The following is a 26,119-nucleotide window of genomic DNA, read 5'->3' on the forward strand; positions in this document are numbered from 1 at the left end:
CAAAAGTGAATTGGATAAATGAAAGGAAAAAAAATTGCAGGTCTATGAAACTAATTGGATAGCTACCTTCAAAGTTCCAGCACAGGCATAATGGGCTGAGTGGCCTCTACTTGTGCTGTCGTATTCTATGATTTTAAGGGCTGCACACCCATAAATGCCATGGCTGTTATCTACCAATAACCAATGATGGGGCAGATCAGAAATCTTTGCTTTGATGTTTGATCTTGTGTATGTTTTTACTTTGGTTAAAATGGTATATTTAGGTATAATTTGCCACTGAAAGAGGTTTGTGTCTGCTTGTATAGTATATATGTGTAATTATGTAATACACACTTTACTCGGGCAGTTTGCACAGGAAATCCTCACCTATTAAGCAAATCACAGTGTGCCACCTACACAACTTCAGAGTGCTGCTGTGCATGCAAAATGTCATTTAATTTGTTGCATAGAGTCATAGAGAGATACAGCCCTGAAACAGGCCCTTTGGCCCACCGAGTCTGTGCCAACCATCAACCACCCATTTATACTAATCCTACATTAATCCCATATTCCCTGCCACATCCCCACCTTCCCTCAATTCTCCTCCTACCACCTACCTACACTAGGGGCAATTTACAATGGCCAATTTACCCATCGGCCTGCAAGTCTTTGGCTGTGGGAGGAAACCGGAGCACCTGGCGGAAACCCCCGCGGTTGCAGGGAGAACTTGCAAACTCCGCACAGGCAGTACCCAGAACCGAACCTGGGTCGCTGGAGCTGTGAGGCTGCGGTGCTAACCACTGCGCCACTGTGCTGCATGGCTAGGTTTGGGATGTATAAAGGCTGCACACCAGACATCAGCTCTTTGAAGTACAAGTATATAAACTGTGGCTGGTAGTTGTGAAAATACAGCGGTGCACCACTGTAGACTTTACTTAAAAATTACTAAGGTATATTGCGTTTTATGGATTAATGCTTTGACATCACTGATCTATTAAACTGAATGTTAAAGTTAAACTGACACCAGTCACTGAATCAATAAATGAAGTTAATTAAATATTTATGGTATCCACTTTTAATGTCTAATTTCTAGCTCATATCTGCATTGTGAATGGGCCACAGAAGCGCAACTGATGAAAGACAAAAGGATACACCAGAAAGTGAAGCGCTTCAAGATTAAACAGGCGCAGAGAGGCCATTTCTTTGCAGCTGTAAGTTTTAAAGTATCTGTGGACTTAAATTTATTCTCGGGCATCATTGTCTGGAACAAGAGCTCCCTTTCTTAGTCCCCACTTCATGCCCCAAATCTTCAGCTGAGCATTTAGACACATACAACACATGAAGTTCTAGTAAACATTTTGCACTACCACAAATTTCTATAACAGATGAGTCCACAAAAGCACCAAATAGTACCTCTAACCTGGAAGAATGCTTGCACTGCATTCAAGGTGCCATTGAGCCTGATGGTGCTCTCCGTTGTCCCACAATAGTGGCCTGCTGAAGGTTCTCTGTGCCAGTGACTTCAAAGTGATATGGGCAGAGCATCATTGAGTTGGGCCAGGTCTTGTCATGGCTGACTAAGTTCCCCATAATCACTGATGGTTCCTCCAGATCTGCCACTGCATCCAGGACCCTGTAGTGCTCTGTAAAATATAGTGCAAATCAACCCTGTTGGGGCTGAACACCTCAAACAGAGCTGCACTTCAAACATTCTGGCTTGGGCTGATGTGTGGTGCAGATGTTACTTGCCACTTAAGTGCCAGCAATGACCATCTCCAACAAGAGAGAATCTAACCATCTGCCCTTGACATTCAACAGCATTACCATCACTGAATCCCCCACCATCAACATCCTGGGCGTTACTGTTGATCAGAAACTTAACTGGACCAGCCATATAAATACAGTGGTTACAAGAGCAGATCAGAGGCTGGGAATTCTGTGATGAGTCACTCACCTTCTGACTCCCCAAAGTCTGTCCACCATCTACAAGGCATAAGTCAGGCGTGTAATGGAATATCCTCCACTTGCCTGGATGAGTACAACTCCAATAACACTCAAGAAACTCGGCACCATCTAGAATAAACAGCATGCTTGATTGGCACCCCAGCATCACCTTAAACATTCACTCCCTCCACCACTGGCGCACAGTGGCAACACTGTGTACCATCGACAAGATGCACTGCAACAACTCGCCAAAGCTCCATTGACAGCACACGTCAACCTTTGACCTCCACCACCTAGAAGAACAATGGAAGTTAGATGTATGGGAGCAGCATCACTGGAAGTTCCCCTCCAAGCTATGTGCCACCCTGACTTGGAACTATATTGCTGTTCCTTTACTGTCACTGGGTTAAAATCTTTGAACTCCCTACTGAACAGCACTGTGGGTGTGCCTACACCACCAGTGGTTCAAGAAGGTGGTTCACCTCTACCTTCTCGTGGGCAATTAAGGATGGACAATAAATGCTGGCCTTGCCAGCAGCATTTTCAACCCATGAACGAATAAAAATAAAATACGTCCGTGCCCTACCCTATCCGGTCTACCTTTGCAGCTCAGGCACAGAAACTCTGGCTGCAGGGAATGTAATACAGGTTGCCCATTCTTGACAGAAGCTGGAAGAAGGCATGGAAACCAGCCCTTATAACCTCCGCCTGCAGAAAAATGAAAGAGGATCAACTCAGAATCCCTCGCTGTTTATTCTTCACCACACACAAACTGTAAAAGTTTCATCTGGCCCTTGCAGATGAGTGCTGATGGAGCTATGGTGCAATCTAGCATGCTGGTTCTGACTCTGGTTGTGCCTCACCCTAGGTGCTTCTGAACAATATGCTGGATGCCACTAAAGAGATGATGGCTGAACCATCACCCTGGATCCAAGCCGATGCATACCTGGCTGATTGCCAACACAGCGGACTCCCTTGGTACTCACAACAGATCTTGCTGCTGTCGGCAAGAGGAGGCACCTCTCTGTTGTGGTGCAGTGCAACGTTCCCTGTATTGAATGTGGTCTAACCACATGTGGGATATATGCTGGTTAGAGCAAGTAATGTACAGGCTGTATGTGGAGCTAGAGGAGCATAAGAAATAGGAGCAGGAGTAGACCATTCAGCCCCTCAAGCCTGCCCTGCCATTCAGTAAGATCATGGATGATCTGTCCTAGACCACAACTCCTCTTTCGGGCCTGCTCCGCATACCCCTCAACTCCCCGAGATTTCAAACATCTATCTACCTCCTCCTTAAACACATTTAGTGACCTAGCCTCCACAGCTCTCTGAGGTAGAGAATTCCAGAGATTCACCACCTTCTGAGAGAAGAAATTCCTTTGCATCTCAGTTTTAAATGTGTTCCCCCTTATTCTGTAATTATGTCCCCTAGTTCGAGATTCCCCCACCAGTAGAAACATATTCTCAACATCTACCCTGTCAAGCCCCCTTAAAATCTTTTATGTTTCTATAAGATCACCTCTCATTCTTCTCGACGCCAATGAATAAAGGCCTAACCTGTTTAGTCGTTCTTGATCAGACAACCCCTTCATCCCAGGAATCAACGTAGTGAACCTTTTCCGAACTGCCTCCAATGCTAGTATATCCTTCCTTAAATACAGGGACCAAAACTCTGTGCAGTACTCCAGGTGTGGCCGCACCAACGCCCTGTACAGTTGTAATAAGACTTCCCTATTTTTAAACTCTAACCCCCTAGCAACAAAGGCCAAAAATCCATTAGACTTCCTAATTACTTGCTGAACCTGCATGCTAACTTTTTGTGTTTCATGTACAAGAACACCCAGATCCCTCTGTACTGCAGTATTTTGTAGTCTTTCTCCGTCTAAATAATCTGCCTTTTGATTCTTCCTACCAAAGTGGATGACCTCACACTTTCCCACGTTGAACTCCATCTGCCAAGTTTTTACCCACTCACTTAACCTGTCTATATCCCTTTGCAGATTCTTTGTGTCCTCATCCCAGCATGACTTCCCACCTATTTTTGTATCGTTAGCAAATTTGGATACACTACACTCTATCCCTTCCTCCAAGTCATTGATATAGATAGTAAATAGTTGAGGCCCTAGGACCGATCCTTGTGGCACCCCACTAGTTATGGCTTTCCAGCCTGAAAAAGACCCATTGATCCCAACTCTCTGCCTTCTGTGTGTTAGCCAATCTTCAATCCATGCCAACACATTACCCCCAATACCTGAGCTCCTATTTTGTGCAATAACCTTTTATGTGGCACCTTATCGAACACCTTCTGAAAATCCAAATACACTACATCTACCGGTTCCCCTTTATCCACTCTGCTTGTTATATCCTCAAAGAGCTCTAACAAATTTGTCAAACATGATTTCCCTTTCATAAAACCATGTTGGCTCTGTTTGATTGCATTCTGTTTTTCTAAATGTCCTACTATTTCTTCCTTAATAATGGACTCTAGCATTTTCCCAATGACAGATGTTAAGCTAACTGGTCTATAGTTTCCTGTTTTCTGCCTCCCTCCTTTCTTGAGCAAATTTAGCAGCAAATCAGCAAATTTAGACCCCCTTTCTGAGGGCCAGCTGTCCAATTAACCCAAGTTGTATGCCAGGCTCATTGCAAGGTTATCTGCTAATGAAACATTTACTGGAGTGCTGACAAGGACTTCAACCTGCTTCTTCCCCTAAAAAGAAACCTTTAACATCCCTTAACCAGGGATAGCCTTTTCACTGAGCACCCCTTGCCTTAATGTATATAATATATGCATAACCATTTATGATTTTTACTGCACTTAACAACAAAACCATGTCCTGAGAGCATGGAAATCTCTAGGTTAAATAAAATCGGGAAAAAACTAATTGCTGTTCATAAAGTCATTTTGCACTTATAAAATATCTAAAGGCAAATGTACACAATTTATCATATTTTTCACTATGAAACTACTTACAGATGGATGAAGAGCCTTTTAATCCAGATTATGTTGAAGTGGACAGGATATTGGAATACTCGTGTTGTGAAGACACAGACACTGGCGAGGTACCAGTGCACATTTTTCTTGTTTAATTTTTGAAGAACGTAATTTAGAATGTGGAAAATCTTTTGACTAAGTTTCTGACCTTTCACCTGATGTTCAAATCTTTTCAAAAGAGACGAGGAGAAAAAGTCCCTCTGTTTTTATGATGTATTTAAAAATGCTTGAGAGATAATGAACATGAATGTTTGTTTGGTCATGATTACAACTTCATGCTTTGGGATTCGTTTGAATTCTTCGTTGCTGTAGTGGTACCTACAAACATGGGAAGCTCATCTATAAATGTACAATGTAAGAGTAATTGAGTTTTTGCATATACTGTGCAACATTTTATATTTGAAAATGGTTAAACAAATGTGTATGTTATGTAGAAAAATGTAGTCTTAACAGTATTTTCTGCTAGGTATGAGTTTGGCATTTGCCTGCAATAGCAATATCTTGGTTATTGTAGTTACAACTCCTATTCATTAGTGGGAATTGAAATGATCCTGTTCAGAATGCAGTCACTATTTGTAGCTAAAAGGACTTCCCTGAGAAGACCTCAATACTTATAATATTTTTATGAAGTGCAGATGCACTTAACATTTGTTTTTCAATAAGCGCATTGATTTTTTTAATGCAGGCTGTTGTTTACTATTTGGTTAAATGGTGCTCGTTGCCATATGAGGACAGTACTTGGGAGCTTAGAGAAGATGTCGATCAAGGAAAGATTGACGAATTTGAACGACTGCAGCAAGCAAAGCCTTCCCTAAAGCGTATGGTAAGTGAACAGTCTGCAGCTATAATGCCGATGTGTTGGTGCTAAAAACATTCAAAGTGGAAATCCCTGCACAAACTTGATATTCAAATATCTTTCACTAATTGGCAATAATCCCAGTATTATAGGAACACTTTATAAAGTGTCAGCTTTGGCTTAGTGGTAACATACTGACCTCTGATTCAGAAGGTTGCCGGTTCAGTTTAGAAATTGGGGATTGTGGTAGATGTATTTTGTTTCATGGTGTTGCAAGAGTCATTCTAGAAAAAGCTTTAAAACAGTCTGGAATTGCTGCTTTTGTTCACCCAAATAAACCAGCTTCTTGATTTATCAGTCTTTCCAGAGAGTTCCTAAATTCCACCTATCGGGTTGGAGGATTGTATGTTGGGGTCATGTACAAGTTTACTACAACCAGTTTGCATGTCTAGGGGGTGGATTATTACAACCCCTGAGTTACGTTATTGCATAAGTAGATTGGGCAGTGAGTCAATTCTAGAATGTAAGGGACGTGAGATCCCCTTGCAAGAGTGATTGATACCATTGAACTTGAAGGTCTCTACAAATCCTAAAACTAGTAGAAACCTCTAATAACTAGAATGTGCAGTATTTTTTGTTGTACTGTTTTTTTTTTTGTCTGGTGGCTTTGATTGGCTGTTTGATGTAACTGAACAAGCATTCTTGTACAAAGTTTAAACAGAAATTGAAAGTATATGGTAGCTATTTAAGCCAAGGAACATCAAAGCACTAAGTAGAAAAAACAACACTTAATGACCTTGTAAGAATATATTTCCCTTGATACTCTGTTATTTCTAACTCAGTGTCTGCTTTATTCCACACCTGTCTTATCAAAGGAACGACCTCCTGCCACTGCTTGGAAGAAGCTTGGACAATCCAGGGAATACAAGATTGGTAACAAGCTCAGGGAGTACCAATTGGAAGGTGTGAATTGGCTCCTTTTTAACTGGTATAACAGGTAAGATTGAAGTCTGACGAATGTGCATTTTTAAAAATTTTAATGAATTCATTAAAATTTTAGGTGACCCAGAACCAAGAGAGAATTCTTCCACATGGAAGTCTTGAATTTTTAATTATATCCCAATGAAAGCATTTGTCTGGCAGTTACATATGAGATGGTCAGAAACAATATTGAGATATTTATCATAGGTTGTTAAAACTCTTTGTTTACCTGCTTGTAGTACTGCACAAATGTCAGAGTTTGATCCAGTTTAATTGGAGAAATTCAGATTATGTAATGTCAGTTGTAATTGTAGCTAAAATTTAAGATGTGCTTAATATTGAAGTGGGTGCTTGCACAAAGATTGTTGTAATGCTTTTGTTTCTAATTGAGACTTTCCACAGCTGCAGTTCCTCATAGAAATTCACTGTGCTCTTGTCTTGCATTGGCTGCTGTTTATCACATTGATTTACTACAATGTTTACAATTTGTTATGTCAGTTAGCTCTCATCTTCCAGTTCCATGCGATGATTTGCCATGTTCAGATGTGTCGCAGGGTTTGTTTGTTATTCACAGGATTAAAGGACATGAGCACAAAATTAATGAATTGCTGAGTCCAGACAAAACATCCATTCCACTAAACAGCAGATGTTGTACATTAGAATCTTTTATTATATTTGCACATTTAAATTTGCTTGAAATTTAAATTGTCACATTCACTGCAGATTTCTCAATGGAATGCATTTTGCTTAAAAGTGCTGGCAGCCTCAGGTTAAGTGAAATATACTTTGTCCTAATATTTCCCTATTCTAGGCGTTACCTATTCTAGGCAATGAAATAGGTTCTAATGAAAGGAGATGCATGACTATTTGGTTTATAAAACAGATCAAAGTTTTAGAAGGCAGTACAGGCATAGATGATAAAATATTCATTTAAATGGTATGGCTTTGGTCTTGAGAATCATGGGAATTTTACCTGTGGAATGCAGCAAATCAGGTTAAATTGTGTAGATTGGAATGTTAGGTGGATAGTCTTCAGGTTTTGATTGACTGCTTTTGGGATTCGGGGAGAATGTGTTGTTCTCCTTGAAATAAAAACTCTGAAATGTTTTTAATTGGTTTAAATAATTTGAAGTAGGTCCATGATTCTACTTGGAATATTGGCAATGGTGGCCCTATTAGTTTGAACTATTCTTGCTTACTGCTTAGCACTACATCATCACTTTAATTGCTCACAGAAATCTGTAAACATTTTTCTGTGATTTTACTTAATTTGGGAAGGTTTTAAGCTTTATAGTGCTCAATTCAAATAGCTTTCAAAATCTTAATGACCCCATTTTACAACCTTTCCCAAGTAATATCTGCTTAGAGTTTTGTGACACATCCCAGCTCTAACTTTAATATACTATGTAGAAATTAAAATGCCACCATAATCATTTTTGGCAAGCTAGTTGTGAGTTCACCAAGATATAACTTCATTTAATAAACACCTATACTATTAATTCAAGAAATCTTGTTCATTACAGTACACCTCACAATAGTTGCTGATGCAAATAATTTTGCTTATGCTTTTGTGGTTTAAGCACAAAGAATGCTTAAACTATTCTGTTTTGAGATGTAAGAACACAGTATAAAGGTAATCATTTCTCAATTTCAGGCAAAATTGCATTCTTGCTGATGAAATGGGTTTAGGCAAGACCATCCAGTCTATTACATTCCTTGATGAAATTGATCTGACTGGCATCCATGGTCCTTTTCTCATCATTGCGCCTTTGTCTACAATTGCAAACTGGGAAAGAGAATTTCGCACATGGACAGACCTGAACGTCATCGTTTATCATGGCAGTATGATCAGCAGACAGATGATTCAACAGTATGAAATGTACTTCCGGGACTCAGAGGTATGATAATTTCTTCAGCTAGAATCAGCTGGTTTTATACTATCTAGACAATCAATATTCCATTTATATTTCATTTTGTTTGACTCGACTGTCTTTGCTTCATTTGTCACCATTGGAATCTTTTCAATGCTTTTGTAAATGGATGAATTTTTAAAAGAAAATGCACTGATCTGAGAACGTAAAGATAAACAAAGGGCCTACTGTTGAGTCCGGAATAACTATTAATCCTTTCTAAACTTAGATGGCAAAATGAAGATGCTGCTGCAAGTTAACCACCTGTAATTCAAACATTTTGATGCGCGTGAGCTTAGTGACTTTGGATTTTGGCTCCGTTTTACCAACACTCCAATTTCTGATCAACCCAGATGGGTGCTCTTTCTGCATTGAAAGTACAGTTCACTCTTACCACTATTTTGAATTAATGTCGTCAATAAATTCAGTTTAAGACATTAGTTTTATCGAGGAAGGTTGGTTCTGGGCTTTCCTCAAATAATACAGCCCACAGCACATCTTCTGAATTTTTAGATTTTTAACATGAAAATAAAGAGAAACCGGATGCTGAGAATCTGGGTCCTTTTGTACTATAGAATGGGTCTTTGGTGACCAGCCTAAGAGCACCATTCTTCTGAACTTATCATGCAGCCGCCCTACTGGTTTCTTCTAAACTGGAAGCACAGCTTGTGCATCTGCATTGTAACTATGGCACATCAGCATAGATACAAGACGCTTTAAACGCATAAAGCATGCTGTGTTCAAACTTCTAATTTCGTCGTGATGAAAGTCCGTGCAGAACACACTGCTGCCAGTGCAGCACTGCCCAGCGCTAGGGAGGTTGCTGGCGCTAACTCCAGTTGGCGACAGATTCGTCTTGTTCACTAGTCTAACAAAATCTGCTAGTTTTATATCGATCTGGCCACCAGCTGCAGGAAACCCAGGCTACGGGAGCCAACAGCCGATGATCAATCTGAACACAGGTATTGTATTTTTGGAAATTAAACAGAGCATGTATGTAATTAATGGTTACTGTTGATGCTTTTTAACTGACTGAAACAGTGAACTGTTGTGACAGTTGTGAGCATCCTAATTAGTCAGTGTCTGTAATAATCATATGTTATGAGACTCCAAATCAGTAGAGTTGAGACTTTAAAAAAAAATAATATTTAGGATAAAACAAGGTTTTGGATGATTCAAATATTAATAGAGGTGTTGATGTATATTTATGCTGTTGCACCAGGATTGATTGAAAAAATAATGGCTTAAAAATTGCTGTGGCAGGTCAATGAGCAGCGCCCCACTCTTTATTACACTTGCCCTTGCCTGTTTAATGTCAACAATATTTTGCCTTGCAAGTTGCTGTAAGTATAAGATGGAAATGGTATGGTGCTCTCTATAGGGCAACTGGGACCTGAGCGAACAGCGCAAGAAAGTGTGTGTCTCCTTTACCAATCAGATAAATAACATGAGTAAAACATAAGAGCTGAAAGCCAGGTTAGAACGTGTGGCCCAAATAAGCATTCTTTATACAAACACACAGAGTATAAGGAAAAAATGAAGTGAACTGCAGGCACAAATTCGACTTGGAGGCTATGACATGGTAGCTATTACTGAGATACGGTTGTAAGACGGTTTGGACTGGGAACTAAATATACCAGGTTATATGGTCTAAGGAAAGATAGGGAAAATGGTAGAGGGAGTTGGGTAGCCTTAGTGATTTAAGGAGAGGTAAGTAGGCAGTGGAGACTTTATGGGTAGAATTAAGGGGCTGAATTTTATCCGGGTGCTGCGCTCTGGCGGCGTCCTTTAAACTCCGTGGAGTGCCTGCATTTAGCGGCCGCCACAGAGCCCCTGTGATGTTATGCGCGGGGGCTCATTAGCATCAATGCGTCGAGCCTCTTCCCCCCCCCCCCAAATATTACATGGGGAGAGGCGGGACATTTGACACAGTGAGGAACCCTTTGACAGCTGTGCAGCAGGTGCTGGGGCCCTATTTAAAGCGCCCCAGCACGTGCTTCCTGTCTGCTGTCAAAGAATACTTACCTGACTGCTGAAGAGTGTCAATCTGGCAGCAAAGCAGAAAGTGCTGCTGACCCAGCAGGAAAGGCAGCATCTGTGGGGAGAGAAGCAGTTAACTTGTCCAAGTTCACAGACCTGAAAGTTAACTCTGCTTCTCTCTCCACAGATGCTGCCTGACCTGCTGAGTTACCCCAGCACTTTCTGCTTTGCTGCCACATACTTAGACTACTGTGTCCTGTGAAGTTGCGATCCTCTTCTTCCACTCAAGTGCAACATTCCTTCTTGTAGGCATGCCGCACCTGGGTGAATAATCTTAATTGCACATTCCAGGATGTGGGGCAGTGGTTAGCACCGCAACCTCACAGCTCCAGCGACCCGGGTTCAATTCTGGGTACTGCCTGTGTGGAGTTTGCAAATTCTCCCTGTGTCTGTGTGGGTTTTCTCCGGGTGCTCCGGTTTCCTCCCACAAGCCAAAAGACTTGCAGCTTGGTAGGTAAATTGGCCATTATAAATTGCCTCTAGTAGAGGTAGGTGGTAGGGAAATATAGGGACAGGTGGGGATGTGGTAGGAATATGGGATTAGTATAGGATTAGTATAAATGGGTGGTTGATGGTCGGCACAGACTCGGTGGGCTGAAGGGCCTGTTTCAGTGCTGTATCTCTAAACTAAACTAAACATCATCATCATCTTCTTTGGCCTCTTTGGGTAAGCACCTGGAGGTGGTCAGTGGTTTATGAAGCAGCGCCTGGAGTGGCTATCAAGGCCAATTCTAGAGTGACAGACTCTTCTACAGATGCTACAGATAAAATTGGTTGTTGGGGCTGTTACACAGTTGGCTCTCCCCTTGCGCTTCTGTCTTTTTTCCTGCCAACTGCTAAGTCTCTTCGACAAGCCACACTTTAGCCCCGCCTTTATGGCTGCTCGCCAGCTCTGGCGATCGCTGGCAATTGACTCCCACGACTTGTGATCAATGTCACAGGACTTCATGTCGCGTTTGCAGACATCTTTAAAGTGGAGACATGGACGGCCGGTGGGTCTGATACCGGTGACGGGCTCGCTGTACAATGTGTCCTTGGGGATCCTGCCATCTTCCATGCGGCTCACATGGCCAAGCCATCTCAAGCGCTGCTGGCTCAGTAGGGTGTATATGCTGGGGATGTGGCTGCCTCGAGGACTTCTGTGTTGGAGATACGGTGATGCCACCTGATGCCAAGGATTCTCCGGAGGCAGCGAAGATGGAATGAATTGAGACGTCTCTCTTGGCTGATATATGTTGTCCAGGCCACGCTGCCATGGAGCAACGTACTGAGGACACCTCAGTAAACTGAAATATACCATAAAAGGTATTAGAGGTTTACAGAGAACACACTGACATAAATGGGAATGCACGGGTGTCGGCAACAATGTAAATACGTCTTTCACTAAATCCTCATTAGCATGTGTGTCCTTTTCTCTGTACAAATGATGTACGCCAGCATGTCGTGCAAATGTCACATCCCTTTGATCCTTCAGGGGAGCCAACGTATGCAATAACATCATTGCCATGCCACCATTACTCATGAGCATCTCCACAGATGCAGTGACATGGGCATTGGCTCAGTCAGCTGCTGCCTCTAATGGTTTACACAAGGATGCTGCAGATGTGGACTGGTGCATAGCAGATGAGCGAGGGTGATGTGTGGCTTGCAGGGTTCATGTCTGTTCCTATGGAGCAGACAGCCTTTGTCCGATAAGCCACTGCTGTACGTCCCTAGCTCACTGCTAGGCCTGCGTGGAAAGCCTGGGTGTCATCTGCCCTCCCATGCATCATTCATGTTGTGGGTCCTCAGCGTCCTCCTAGTCCGAGGAGGAATCCTGTTGACGTCTCTCCTCATCTTGCCAGGCCTGGCCCCTATTGGGTGCATAGTTGTGCAGAGCAGCAAAGAAAGGTGCTGGCCTTTTCGGCCTGTAGCACAGGGCGTCACCCTATCCGTACAGGCATTGGAGGCACTCTTTAAGCATGCCAATCACCTCCTTAATGGTGGCTCATGTAGCTCAGTGGCTGGCATTGTATTTCTCCTCTGCAGCAGTGGTGAGGTCTCCCACCGGCGTCGGGAGCCATGTCTGCAAAGGATAGCCCTTATTTCCAAGAAGCTACCCCTCCATCTGAGCCAGTTCAGTGAACAGCAGTGGCAGCTGGGACTGGCGCTAGACCCAGGTGTCATGGCAGCTGCCTGAGAAGAGGTCTCACATTTGCAGCAAGCACCTGCGGTGATCACATACCAGCTTCACCTAGATTGAGAGGACTTCTTTAATGGTGACATTTGCAGGTGGTAGCCTGGCGGGAGGCCTGATGACCACGTGAGTGCAGTCTATGAACATTACAACCTATGGTTCTCCGGCAATGATGCCAGAACCGACGGCCCTCTGGGCCTGGCTGAGAGAGTCCATCCTGAAGTGGACATACTCGCCCTCTGGTGCAGGACATTGGTGACCTCCTTGATGTAGCGGTGCACTGCTGACTGTGTGACCCCACAAAGGTCTCTGGTGGGCCTCTAAAAAGCTGCAGAGGCGTCAGGCTTGGGAACCGCTGCCACAATGAGGAACAAAGGCATAGGATGTCCACCGGAGCCCATGGGCTGCAGGTATCTTTGAGCAGGGCACAGAGACGTGTCGCCACCCTCTCGACATGCGCAATCGCCTCTGACACTGGTGCTTTGACATCCGATGGCATGTCATGTGGGGCCTGTAGATGCACGGCAATCGTAATGGCGAGCTCCCCTTGGGGACTACTGCTGACGACCGGGGGCCTCTACATGGATCGCACCTGCCTGTTGGTATTGCTTCTGGCACATACAGATCCTCACGAGCAGAGGATAGCACAATGTAGGATGAGCCATACCTATTTCCGTGTGATAAATAAAGTTGAACCCTTCATGTACTCGAGATTCCCAACAGGGCAGGGATTGGTGTTGATGGCTACAACAGCTGCTTTCCTGGATCAATTATGTGGCGTACCAAGGCATTGCCATCTTGGCCAACACTCAGAGTGGCACAGCATGACCAAATCAAGATCCTACCAGCTGAATCGATTGCCCCCACCATCCATTTAACTTAATGCTCCTGCCCTTTCTGGCACCCTCCCCACACACAAGGTGCCTAGTGTGCCATTGCTCCTTCACAAACACGAACAAACACAGTGTACACAGTTAACGGAGGGAGGGTACACAGTACATCCCTTCATGCCAGCAGAGCTTTCCCTCCAGTAATCCCAGACCCCCTCCCTTTACGAATGCAGAATGAGACCCCTGTAATTCCCCTTTTTCCCCCCCCCCCCTCCTTTTAAGAATGCAAAGTGGGACACCTATGTATCCCCCTCTCTCCTCCCTTCCAGTATGCAGAGTGGGACCCCTGTAATCCCTCCCTCCCTCCTCCCTTTAAGAATGCAGTGTGAGACCCCTGAAAGTAACTTCTGCCTCTGAGGACCTGCCGGCTTTTCAAATTGTGAACGGGATGGCACGTGACGGCTGCCCGTTCAGCGAAAAATCCGGAAGTGTCAATGGCGAGGCGGCGGGCTGCATAAGCTGCAGAGGTAAGCACCGTTTAACATATTGTAATTGGGATACCACCGCTGTGCGACAGGAGGGCCACACCGAGGTCCCCCCGCCGCCGGTAATTTGCGGTGAGCCCTTCTAAACATCACAGTTCGAGGCAGGCCTCTCTCCACAGGATTTTACCGGCCCCTGTACCGCGACCTGCAACGTCAAGGGGCCGGTAAAATTCAGCCCAAGAATAGAAAAATACTTCAGACTGTAGCCGGAGTTGTTTCTAGGCCCCCTGGTAGCGGCTGTGATGTGGTAAATTGCATAATTGCAAAGTTTAGACAAGCATGTTGCGAAAAAGAGTAGTAAGATTGAGGTTTGCGAAAATTTTAAAATTCAGAAAGGATCACCAAGAAATTGATCATGAAAATAGAATAGAGTAAACTAGCAAGAGAAGTAATAAATTGTAAAAACTGCTGCAGGTAGGTAAAAAGGAAGAGATTAGTGAGAGTAAACATGGGTCTCTTAGACACAGAGAAAGGGGAAATTATAATGTGGAATAAGGAAATTGACATGAAAGGAATACTTTGTATCTGTCTTTGCAGTAGAAGACATTGTAAGATCTGGCGTTTGCTTTAGTTTAATTGTAAGACTTGTCAATTACAATTACAGACTAAGTTGGGAGAGCAGATCTAAAAGGGACTTCCAGCTCAGACTTGCTACAAAACTACACGGATACAAGGGTGTTTTTGCAAGCTTTATTAATTTTTCCACAGTAAGCACAAAATTGTGATACTTAGCAAAGGGCAGGGGCCAGCAGTTGCGTTCAGCGGGCTCCCCTCTACCACAGTGCATGTTACTCCTTCTAAGAGCTCCAACAAATTGCCTAAACATGATTTCTCTTTCACAAAACCATGCTGACTATTCACGATTACCTTGAGTTTTTCTAAGTGCCCAGCTATAGCCTCCTTAATCGATTCCAGCACCTTCCCCACAACAGACATCAAGCTAACTGGCCTATAGTTACCTGTTTTCTGCCTCCATCCCCCTTCTTGAATAGAGAGGTTATATTTGCTACTTTCCAGTCTGATGGAACCTTTCCAGAATATAGCGAATTTTGAAAAATTAACACCAACGCATCTACTACCTCATTAGCCACCTCTTTTAAGACTCTAGGATGAAGCCCATCAGGTCCCTGGGACTTGTCAGCCCGCAGCTCCATTGGTTTGCTCAGTACCGCTTCTTTGGTTATTGTAATTTCACCAAGTTCCCCTCTTCCTTCCACCTCCTGATTTATAGCTATTACTGGAATGTTTTTAGTATCCTCTATAGTGAAGGCAGAAGCAAAATATTTGTTCATTTCATCCATCATTTCCTTATTATCTACTATTAACTCCCCATTCTCACTCTCTAGATGACCAACACTCACTTTACTTACTCTTTTCCTTTTTAAATACCTGTAGAAACTCTTGCTATCCATTTTTACATTTCTAGCTAGCTTCCTTTCATATTCTAATTTCTTTCTCCTGATTACCCTTTTAGTCATTCTCTCTGCTCTTTATATTCTGACCAATCATCTGACCTGCCACTCATCTTTGCACAATTATATGCTTTTTCATTAAGTTTGGCGCTTTCCTTAACTTCTTTAGTTATCCACGGATGGTGTGTCCTCCCCTTAGAATTTTTCTTTATAGTAGGAATATACTTATTCTGAGTATTAGAGTCATAGAGAGATACAGCACTGAAACAGGCCCTTCAGCCCATCAAGTCTGTGCCGACCAACAACCACCCATTTATACTAATCCCATATTCCCATTTTAATCCCATATTCCCTACCACATCCCCACCACCTACCTACACTAGGGGCAATTTACAATGGCCAATTTACCTATCAACCTGCAAGTCTTTGGCTGTGGGAGGAAACCGGAGCACCCGCCGGAAACCCACGTGGTCACAGGGAGAACTTGTAAACTCTACACGGGCAGTATCCAGAACCAAACCCGGGTCACTGGAGCTGTGAGGCTGCGGTGCTAGCCACTGCGCCACTCTGTATTCTGAAATATCCCCTTAAATGTCTGCTACTGCTTCTCTATTGATCCATCTCCAAGCCTAGTAACCCACTTCACTTCAGCTAGCTCAGCTTTCATGCCCTATAGTTGCCCTTATTTAAGTTTAAAATATTAGTCTTAGACCACACTCCTCTCTCTTTCAAACTGGATGTAAAATTCAGTCAGATTGTGGTCGCTGCTACCTAGAGGTGTCTTTTCTCTGAGGTCATTAATTAATCCTGTCACATTATACAAGTCTAATATAACTTGCTGTCTGGTTGGTTCCAGAACGTGCTGCTCCCAAGATGTTTTGTGGTTGTTAGATATGGAATATAATTTTAACCGTCATACTTAAGGATATGACAACTAAGTTCTAACAGTCCGATAAAATAAACTCATCCTACAACACAAAAAGCATTCCAGAAGTAATTGGGACCCAAAGATCTAGTGAAAATGAGAACGCTCAAGGATATTAGTTTTAGTAAAAAAAAAAGTACTGGAGCAAATCATGGGACTAAAAGCCAACAAATCCCCTGAACCTGATGGTCTACACCTTAGGATTTTAAAAGAAGTGGGTACAGAGAAACTGGATGCATTGGTTTTGATCTTGCAGAATTCCCTGGATTTATAATGGTCCCTGTGAATTCGAAAATAGGAAATGGAACCTTGCTATTCAAGAAAGGAGGGGACGAGAATACTAGGAACAATAGGTCAGTGAGCCTGATCTAAGTAGTAGTGAAAATGCTAGAATCTATTATTAGAGACATGGTAAGAGAGCACATAGAAAATCATATGTTTGGGTAGATACACAGATTTATGAAAGGGAAATAGTGTTTAACAAATCATAGTTTTTTGAGGTTGTAAGTAGTAGGGTGGATAAGGGGGAAACCAGTGGCTGTAGTGTATTTGGATTCTTAAAAAGCATTCAATAAGTTTCTGTACAAGAAGTTATTGCACAAAATTAGGGCTCCTGCAGAGAGCTGTCGACACTGTCGTTGAGCATATTCAAGTCAATGATTGACTGACAGATTTTCGATACTGGAGAACCAAGGGTTATGGAGATAGTGCGGAAAGGCGTAGCTGAGGTAGAAGATCAGCCATGACCTCATGGAAGGGTGGAACAGTCTCGAGGAGCTGAATGGTCTACTCCAGTTCCTATTTATGTTCTTATGTTTTTCCAGAGTAAGCATTCCATTTTCTGTAGGCTCTCCTCATAGTTTGGTACTTTGTCCAAGGTTTTAGTTGCCCTTTGCTGAACCCCCCTCAAGTAATGCGATGTTCGTTGTAGGATTGTGATCAATATCGTATAAGTCTGCAGGTGAGACTAGACCGGAAGTTGCAAAAATATAAAAGGATCTTTCCTCTGGATCTGACCCATGCTTGTAGCTGACAATGGATGCGAAAAGTGGAAGAGATTCTAATACTCATCAATAATCATACTTCGACCACAAATTCACTGGGCATTTTAAAATGTACTAAAATTTAGTAAACCTCTCTGTCGTAGTGTTGGAAAATATGTAAGTGAACAAGTGAACTTGTAGAATTGAAGCTGTAAATAATGTAGCAGCATACAGCACCATGCCTGATATGAAGGCTTTGACCTTCCTGTTAATGTTTCCTTTGCATTTGTCTTTCATGTTTTTCTTTGTTACCTAATCAAACGCAATTGTTCCAGAACATTGGATTTGTTGGCTCTGAGATCAGACTGAGAATCTCTGGAGAGAGAACCCGAGTTAATGTTTCCAGTTAATAACCTTTGTCATGCAGGCCCCCACCTGCCAAGAATGAGGCACATTGGTTTTGTCATATGAACATTGATTTTGAACTGTTGCTGGAGTGAGGAAATGACTTGTTGAACAGATCAGCTGTGGCTGAAAAAACATTTGCATACAAACAGACGTTGCTTGTGTAGACAAAGGACCATTCCCTGATGTATTCAACCCACAATGGATGTTCTTCACTGGACAGTGAGGGGGTGGGAAGCGTATTCCAGGGCCTGCTGGGGTGATGCAATCCACAGGGGCCGGGACTGGTTGGACCAGCTGGTCACATGACTAACTGGCTGTTCCAGGATCTTTTGAACTAGTCACAGAGTTTTTGAAATGAGAAAGACTGTTTGCTCCTGGAGTGAGAAGATCTCTCCTGTCTGATCCCATCTCTTTCTCACAAGCCTCTGAATCTACTGAAGACACACGAACCCCAAGAGAGGAAAGTCTCCTACAGCGAACAATGTTTAAGAATAATACTGGGCTCCATGAAAAGCAAGATCTACCTACAATCAAGGACTCTACAATGAGCTCAAAGAACCATAACAAAAACTCTTCAGATATTGCCTGAAACTTTTCCACTTTATTTTTCTGTCTCTATTTGCATGTGTGTATCGCATATGCATGCTGGCGTGGGCGCGTAGTGTATTCACAGGCGTCAATCGACTCAGAGTTTTTCAAGTTTCATAAGTTTCATCTTTTCTTCTTTAAACCTAAGAAAACTTGTTTGTGCCTTATAATTGGAAAGCAGTGAACCAGGATTCACCAAGGGGGAGCTAAAAACACGGTGTGTTTAAAATTAAACCCTGTTACGGTAAGACCAGGTGACGGCTGAGATGGTCCCCTAGACACCTTTCTCACCTGGTCGTAAAACCTTCATCAGAATTAGATACTGCCTGACCTGCTGAGTATTTCCAGCATTTTCTATTTTTATTTCAGATTTCCAGCATCTGCAGTATTTTGCTTCTGTAGTAATGAATGATCATTTTGGATTATTCTTTCAGACTGTGGGATAGTCCATCTGAGTGTTTCAGTGAGGGATTACTGTAGTAATGAGCATTTCTCTAAAGGATTTTGTGTAAAATTCTGTGCAAAGGACATTCTTTTGGAGAACTCACTGGTTTTATTATAATTGGTAGGAACTTTCCTGGGGAGGATGTAAAAGTAAAATGATTGCTCAGGCCATTTAGTGATTTGAATTACAGACCTACTTGCTTTGTATGGAACATTGTTTTATCACATGTCTAGTGTCCAAGCAGGATGTTGATCTCTCCATGATTTTTGTTAATCTTAGGGCCGGATCCTTCGGGGAACATACAGGTTCCACGCCATGATAACTACTTTTGAGATGATCCTGGGTGGCTGTCCAGAGTTGAATGTGATTGAGTGGCGTTGTGTGATCATTGATGAGGCCCACAGACTGAAGAATAAAAATTGCAAGCTACTGGAGGGATTGAAAATCATGAATCTGGTGTGTTAATAAAGTTTGTGAAAAATTAAAATTTGTGAAAAATTATAGTGTGTTGTATAATATGTTGGTTATACCAGAAATCCAACCAAAGCAGACTTCAAAGTCTAATCCAGATGTAGCAGCTCTGGGCAATTTAGCTTGTGCTTGTGATATTTTACCCTTTTTATTTTGTTGCTTTCTGCTGATAAGCTTAATTATTAAATAATATTGAGTGCCTAATAAGGTGGATAAGTAAGATTTTAAAAAATCATATTTAATTTCTTATAATTGATACCCAAATTAAAATCTTCAGTGAGAAGCTTCCAGCTCTTAAATTGTTTAGTCACATTACACATAGCATCTTATAGACAATAGTTTAAGCTCCCAAAAGGAATGGAACAAAGTATTTTTATTAAACCGCCAATGCTGTCACTGAACATTTCTTTTGGCAACTAGCCCAAAGTAGCCCAACTACTGCTTTCATTTTATTTTACTGCATTATCAAAATGGCAGAAAAGAGACTTTTTTTTTAATCATACCTTTTAACAGACCAAATTGCTTCAGCCAGGGCCATACAAATAAAACCAGCTTATCAAGGTTATTAGTACCATTGATATTGGAGGAGGTGACTGTCAGCAGTGTCAGCCTTCCACCTCCCTGGGGAGGGGTGGTGTAGATGTCAGGCTGTAACTGGGGAAAAGATCATGGCAAAGGGAAGAAGCTGAATATTACTTTACTGATCTGTGGCTCATGAAATGGGATGGAAAAAGTACAAATATTTCTACTTCAATCCAGGAACACAAGGTGCTTCTTACGGGAACTCCTCTGCAGAACACCGTGGAGGAATTGTTTAGTTTGCTTCACTTCTTGGAGCCCCTACGTTTCTCATCAGAAGTCACATTCATGCAGGAATTTGGAGACCTAAAGAGTGAAGCACAGGTATGTAAAACCATACATACAGTAATTCCCGTGTTAGTTAAGGGCTGTCGTCTTGATTACTTAATTTTTGATGGTATTATGCAGTCTTGTAACCAAAAATAAAACCAGTCATGAGCTTCTGTTGCAGGAGTCTGTTAAATGTCAGTAAAGTCATTAATTGTCTATTTGTCTTCGTTTGATTGTATCATTATTATGTTATAGAGTAGTTATATTTTTACGGTTATTATAGAATAGTGGAATGGTTATTGAATAATGTGATTATTATGAACAGTATGAATAATTAGTCACATCTGTTCTGTATTTTTTTTAAAAAGGGAAAAACCTTTAATATTATTTAGTTAACGAGCGATATCAACGCAAAATAAAACAGAGCAATGTTTCAAAATGCCGTTCTAGGATCTCAGTTACCTTTTGATTTATATTTTTAGTGTTTGGTATAGAAATTATTGGGAAAAAAATCAGTAATCTTACCCCTTCGAACATTTACCCTACCCAAGTGAAGCATTTATTTTGAATCATCTATCTCTGCAGTTTCACACTTTAAAAAAAAAAAGTCCGATTACTTGAACAAGATTGACATTGCTGGTGATAAAGTGCTTCAAAAGTAGATTTCTTTTGATATAGTCCATATGTCAAACTGAAGTTAACTCAGTTGAATAAAGACAGTTGAAGCCTAAACACTTCATTCTTGAATTTTGTTTGCCAGTCCAGAAACTGACGTGGCCATTATTGATCTCCCAGCTGTTTTTACATTGGCTAATCAGGCATCACTTAAGGCCATAATAGAATATCATACTTGTGAGTTGTTACTTCTCAAATTGAAGCCATTGAGATAATCTGGATGACTGGTGGTCTGACTTCTGTCTACTAGTGTCTGTGTTCTAGATTGTAATGGTGAGTGGTTGTTTGAAATTTATTACTTAAGATGACTTGTTGGATGCAGTAGGGACTAGATAGAGAAGAAACACTTTTTTAGCTTCTCTAAGCAAGCGTATATGTGGGATTACTGTTGTGCTGGAGTTGCAGAAAGCTCAAAGACAGATGTCTGGATGCAATAAATTGTCAACAATTTGTCCATATCTGGAGTGATATCCTCAGTGTATCTTGCATTGCAATACATATAGAGCCATTCCTATTTTTCAGTTGAATAGCTGGACCCTGTTTCATCCTCCAAGACCGTAGCTATAATTTTCGTGCACTGACAATGGACACTGTCACCTGTTTTAGAGCACCCGTCAAGGTTGTGGTGCAGAGCATGACCACTGATGTGTACAGAACACAGCTGAATGTTCAGTGGAGGCCAATGTAAAAGACACCCACAAGTAGTGAATCTGATTGCCCCTACTTAGAGTTGCTGCTTCTTCTGACCTTTTTTGTACTTCAATTAGATTTGACTTCCATGTGTGCATTCGGCTGATGAATAAACTCGCTGTATAATTCAAGCTGCTAGTGTTACCAGACTGAGAGGGTACAGTAAAGGCCATCACTGACCAAATGATCATGAATAGTATGTTGGATTGCACTATGAAAATGATTTTTAAGTACATTATTAAGCATAGGTGCTTAACAAATGTGAACAAAGATATATTCAAATAGGAAGAGATCTCTTAAATACTTGTTACACGGGCAGTTCTATGGAGCCACTATTTATTCAGTGCGTACTATAGTATGAAGCTATTGAAGCAGCACTTTTTCAGAGTTGACTGCTACACTTTGTTAAAACATTTTCCCCTTTCCTTGTCTATTGGTGCGCCTTTCTAATGCATTTAGATCTATAGTTCATTACGTTTGAGGGCGGCACAGTGGCGCAGTGGTTAGCACCGCAGCCTCACAGCTCCAGGGACCCGGGTTCGATTCCGGGTACTGCCCATGTGGAGTTTGCAAGTTCTCCCTGTGTCTGCGTGGGTTTTCTCCGGGTGCTCCGGTTTCCTCCCACAAGCCAAAAGACTTGCAGGTTGGTAGGTAAATTGGCCATTATAAATTGTCACTAGTATAGGTAGGTGGTAGGGAAATATAGGGACAGGTGGGGATGTTTGGTAGGAATATGGGATTAGTGTAGGATTAGTATAAATGGGTGGTTGATGTTCGGCACAGACTCGGTGGGCCGAAGGGCCTGTTTCAGTGCTGTATCTCTAATCTAATCTAATATTGTTCTTTAGGTCTCTGATTTCATTTGGATGCAACGCTTGATTGTAAGCACTTGTCTATCCTAGTCTGTTCATGTAAACAAAGATGAATCATCACATAACTATGTGCATGATTTTCTTTTAAGGTGCAAAAGCTTCAGGCAATATTGAAGCCTATGATGCTGCGGCGACTGAAGGAGGATGTGGAAAAGAAGCTGGCTCCCAAACAGGAGACTATTATTGAAGTAGAATTAACCAACATTCAGAAGAAATACTATCGTGCAATCCTAGAAAGAAACTTTGCCTTCCTATCCAAAGGAGCTGGTCAGGCAAATGTGCCTAACCTGGTAAACACCATGATGGAGCTCAGGAAGTGCTGTAATCACCCATATCTTATAAAAGGTAAGCATTTGCATACCTTTTTGAAATTATTGTTTTATTTAATCACTCTCTTCTGTTGGAAATGGTGGATTTTATTTTTGAGCTCTGTTCATCTTATGGTAAAGAAGTTTTCTCTTCAGGAACCTCAGAATATCACGACTTTTCTATTTTCCTGAACCTAGGCCTGTGTCGGTTATTGCCAATATGTAATTTCAATAATTTTAGAATTTCATTATTGTTGGGTTTATTTCTCAACTAAATTTCCTAAAAGGTTTTGTCTGTCAGTATGTCATTTTGAAAGTGGGTGAAACTGGTATACCAGTCCAACTAACCTTTAAAACAGCACTGAGTTGTATTAAGTTAAATTGTTAGTGAGGCAAATCATTTCTCTTTTTCTCAGAAAAACCAGGTAAAAATTTCATGACACACCAATGCTTTTTTCAGCTCCTAAAGGCAGGGTTTTATAAGTGGTGGGAAGATTAATAGAAGTCAACTTTTTATACATTCGAACTCCATTTTTATTCTTGATGTTTGCAATGAAGTAGAAATGTACTATTTAAATAGTATGCCTATATATATATATATATATATATATAAAACTTTGATAGATCTGTACCTGTTTATCCCCTGATATCTCAGGAAGTGTTATATTGATCATCCCTCTGCAAAAAAAGTGAGTTTTAAGAGCAAAGGGTATCAATAAATTAGCTTGATCAACGTTAGCTGTATTTACAATTTACAGCTATACAGTTGAACTTGGCTTTCTAGCCCTTTTTTCCTGCCAGACTATAGTTTTTTGAAATTGCATTTGTTTTTTTTTCCAAGTTGGAGAGTAGGTTCATAACTAAATGTTTTTGTCATTTCGGTGCCATCCAATGGCAAACTGAAAATGATACACTGGCAAGTGCTCATTTTGCTCGTTAAGGTACCCCAATAAAGATTTGACAATAGTTGCAATGCGAGGGAGAAAATCCTTGGATACAAGGACCGTCATTATGACTAGAATACCTATTCTGTCGCATAAGAGCATAAATAGAAGCAGGAGTAGATGATACGGCTCCTCGAGCCTCCTCCACCATTTATTACGATCATGACAGATCCTCTGCCTCAACTCCACTTACATGCCTGCTGTCCATATCCTTTGATTCCCTGAGAGATCAAAAATCTGTCTATCTTAGCCGTGAATATATTCAATGATGGAGCATCTACAACCCTCTGGGGTACAGAATTCAAAAGATTCTCAACCCTCTGAGTGAAAAATTTCGTCTTATCTCAGTCCTAAATGATCAAGCCCTTATCCTGAGACTCTGCCCTTATGTTCTAGATTCCCCAGCCAGGGGAAACAACTTCTCAGTGTCTACCCTGAGAAGCCCCTTCAGAATCTTGTATGTTTCAATGAGATCACCTCTCATTCTTCTAAATTCCCGAGAGTATAGGCCCAATTTACTCAACTTTCATCATCAGACAACCCTCTCATTCCAGGAACCAATCTACTGAACCTTCACTGTACTGTCTCTAAGGCAAGTATATCCTTTCTTAGGTATGGAGACCAAAACTGTGCACAGTACTCCAGGTGTCATCTCACCAAAGCCTTATATAATTGCAGGAAGACTTCCTTATTCTTGTACTCTAATCTCCTTTCAGTAAAGGCCAACATGCCATTTGCCTTCCTGATTGCTTGCTGTACCTGCATGCTAACTTTGTGTTCCTTATACGACTATACCCAAGCTTCTCTGAACATCAACATTTACAAGTTTCACACCTTTTTAAAAAGTATTCTGCTTTTCTATTCTTTTGATTTCACACTTCCCCACATTATACTCGGTCTGTCAACTTGTTGCCTACTCACTTAACTTATCTCTGTGGCCCTTTTGTGTCCTCCTCACACCTTATATTCCCATCTAGGTTTGTATCGTCAGCAGACTTGGATACATTATTCTCTGCCTCTTTGCCTAAATCATTAATATAGATTGTAAATAGCTGAGGCCCCAGCACTGATCCTTACAGCTCTCCACTGGTTACAGCCTGCCAACTTTAAAATGCTCCATTTATCCTTACCCTTTGCTTCCTGACTGTTAACCAATCCTCCATCTGTGATTGTAAATGTTGAAAAAATACAAATTAGAAACTACTTTTTCTAGATCTAATTCTGCATTAACTAGAAACCTTTGTTATCTCACAAATTACTGCATTTAAGTTTCTTTATTCTATACCCACTTTCCATCTTATAAAGTTATAAGCATTTGTTCCCTGCAAATGTTATTGGCAATAAGTAATTTCTACAATATTGTGTTCCTAAAGTCTTTCAATTACCAATCATGTTTAATGGTGTTTGTGAATTGCAATGTGTAGAGAAGGATTTCATACTTGAGAAATCTCTTTTTGACCAAGTTGGAAGTGATGTCTCGGGGTTTAGTTGGTTAAAGCACTGATCTACTCTACTGTGATATAGTAGAATGTGGCTTCTTGGTGTGTGAAGCTTCATATGCTAGAAAGAGGGAAAACTTCAAAGCATTAATACTTCCGAGAACTAGTTAACCTCCATTGCATTCAGAGAGCCTTTACTTTGCATTGCAGAATGGTTTGGGTGAGAAAATGGCAACAGGTTTCTCATTGTTTTTGATGAGTAGCTCTTTTGTTCTTCGAGAAAAATGCTTTAAAATTGGGGACCACTAGATGTGGAATAAGTCAATTGTTTTGCACATTTTGTTCATTGGAATGTAATGAGGTATTAACATCCTACATAATAGAATTTGCAGTTTAATGCATAATCATAGGAATATTACAATAAGCTCAGACCTTCCTGGTTTTGGTTATTTTCCAGTACCATGCTATAAAGGCGCTCAAATTTAACTTCAATTTAAATAAATCTGTTTACAATAAGTGTAGGGCATGTGTCTCACTTGGGTTCGGAGCCATACTCTGGTTGTAACAGGGATGAGTGACTCAACACCAAATAATGTGTTAAAACAGTAATTTTATTAAGTAATTATTAACAATTATTAAATATAGTAAAGAAAGATAGCAATTAAAAAGAAAGGAAGGAAAAGAGTATAGAAAGACAAGAATAAACATATAGCACAACTGCTATCACCCCAAGTTAGTCTGTTCATGACAACTCCTGAAAATGGTACAGCATTCCCCCTTGTTACATACATCACCAAGTCTCCGGAGAACCTTGCACAGAGGTGGATTCTCCAGTCAGTCGTTCCATTGACGTCCCTTCCTCCCTGGTCTTCAGTGGATGACTAGTCCACTCCGGCTGCAGCCCCAAATGTTGA

The 26,119-nt window shown here is 41.4% G+C and overlaps 1 protein-coding gene across 9 annotated transcripts in view; it reads left to right on the forward strand.

Annotated features, from left to right (window-relative positions):
- The window catches only part of chd9 (chromodomain helicase DNA binding protein 9), a 287,584-nt gene that overhangs the window by 154,282 nt on the left and 107,183 nt on the right, over nt 1-26,119 (forward strand). For all 9 annotated transcript variants that reach the window (XM_068049443.1, XM_068049450.1, XM_068049447.1 and 6 more), the window contains 8 exons: nt 1,073-1,190; nt 4,900-4,986; nt 5,604-5,741; nt 6,590-6,711; nt 8,350-8,593; nt 19,237-19,413; nt 20,188-20,331; nt 22,604-22,859. In XM_068049443.1, coding sequence (XP_067905544.1) covers nt 1,073-1,190; nt 4,900-4,986; nt 5,604-5,741; nt 6,590-6,711; nt 8,350-8,593; nt 19,237-19,413; nt 20,188-20,331; nt 22,604-22,859 — 1,286 coding nt within the window. The remainder of the gene's footprint in view (nt 1-1,072; nt 1,191-4,899; nt 4,987-5,603; nt 5,742-6,589; nt 6,712-8,349; nt 8,594-19,236; nt 19,414-20,187; nt 20,332-22,603; nt 22,860-26,119) is intronic.

This window comes from Heterodontus francisci, chromosome 17 (genome assembly GCF_036365525.1).
Source record: "Heterodontus francisci isolate sHetFra1 chromosome 17, sHetFra1.hap1, whole genome shotgun sequence".
Lineage (NCBI taxonomy): Eukaryota > Metazoa > Chordata > Chondrichthyes > Heterodontiformes > Heterodontidae > Heterodontus > Heterodontus francisci.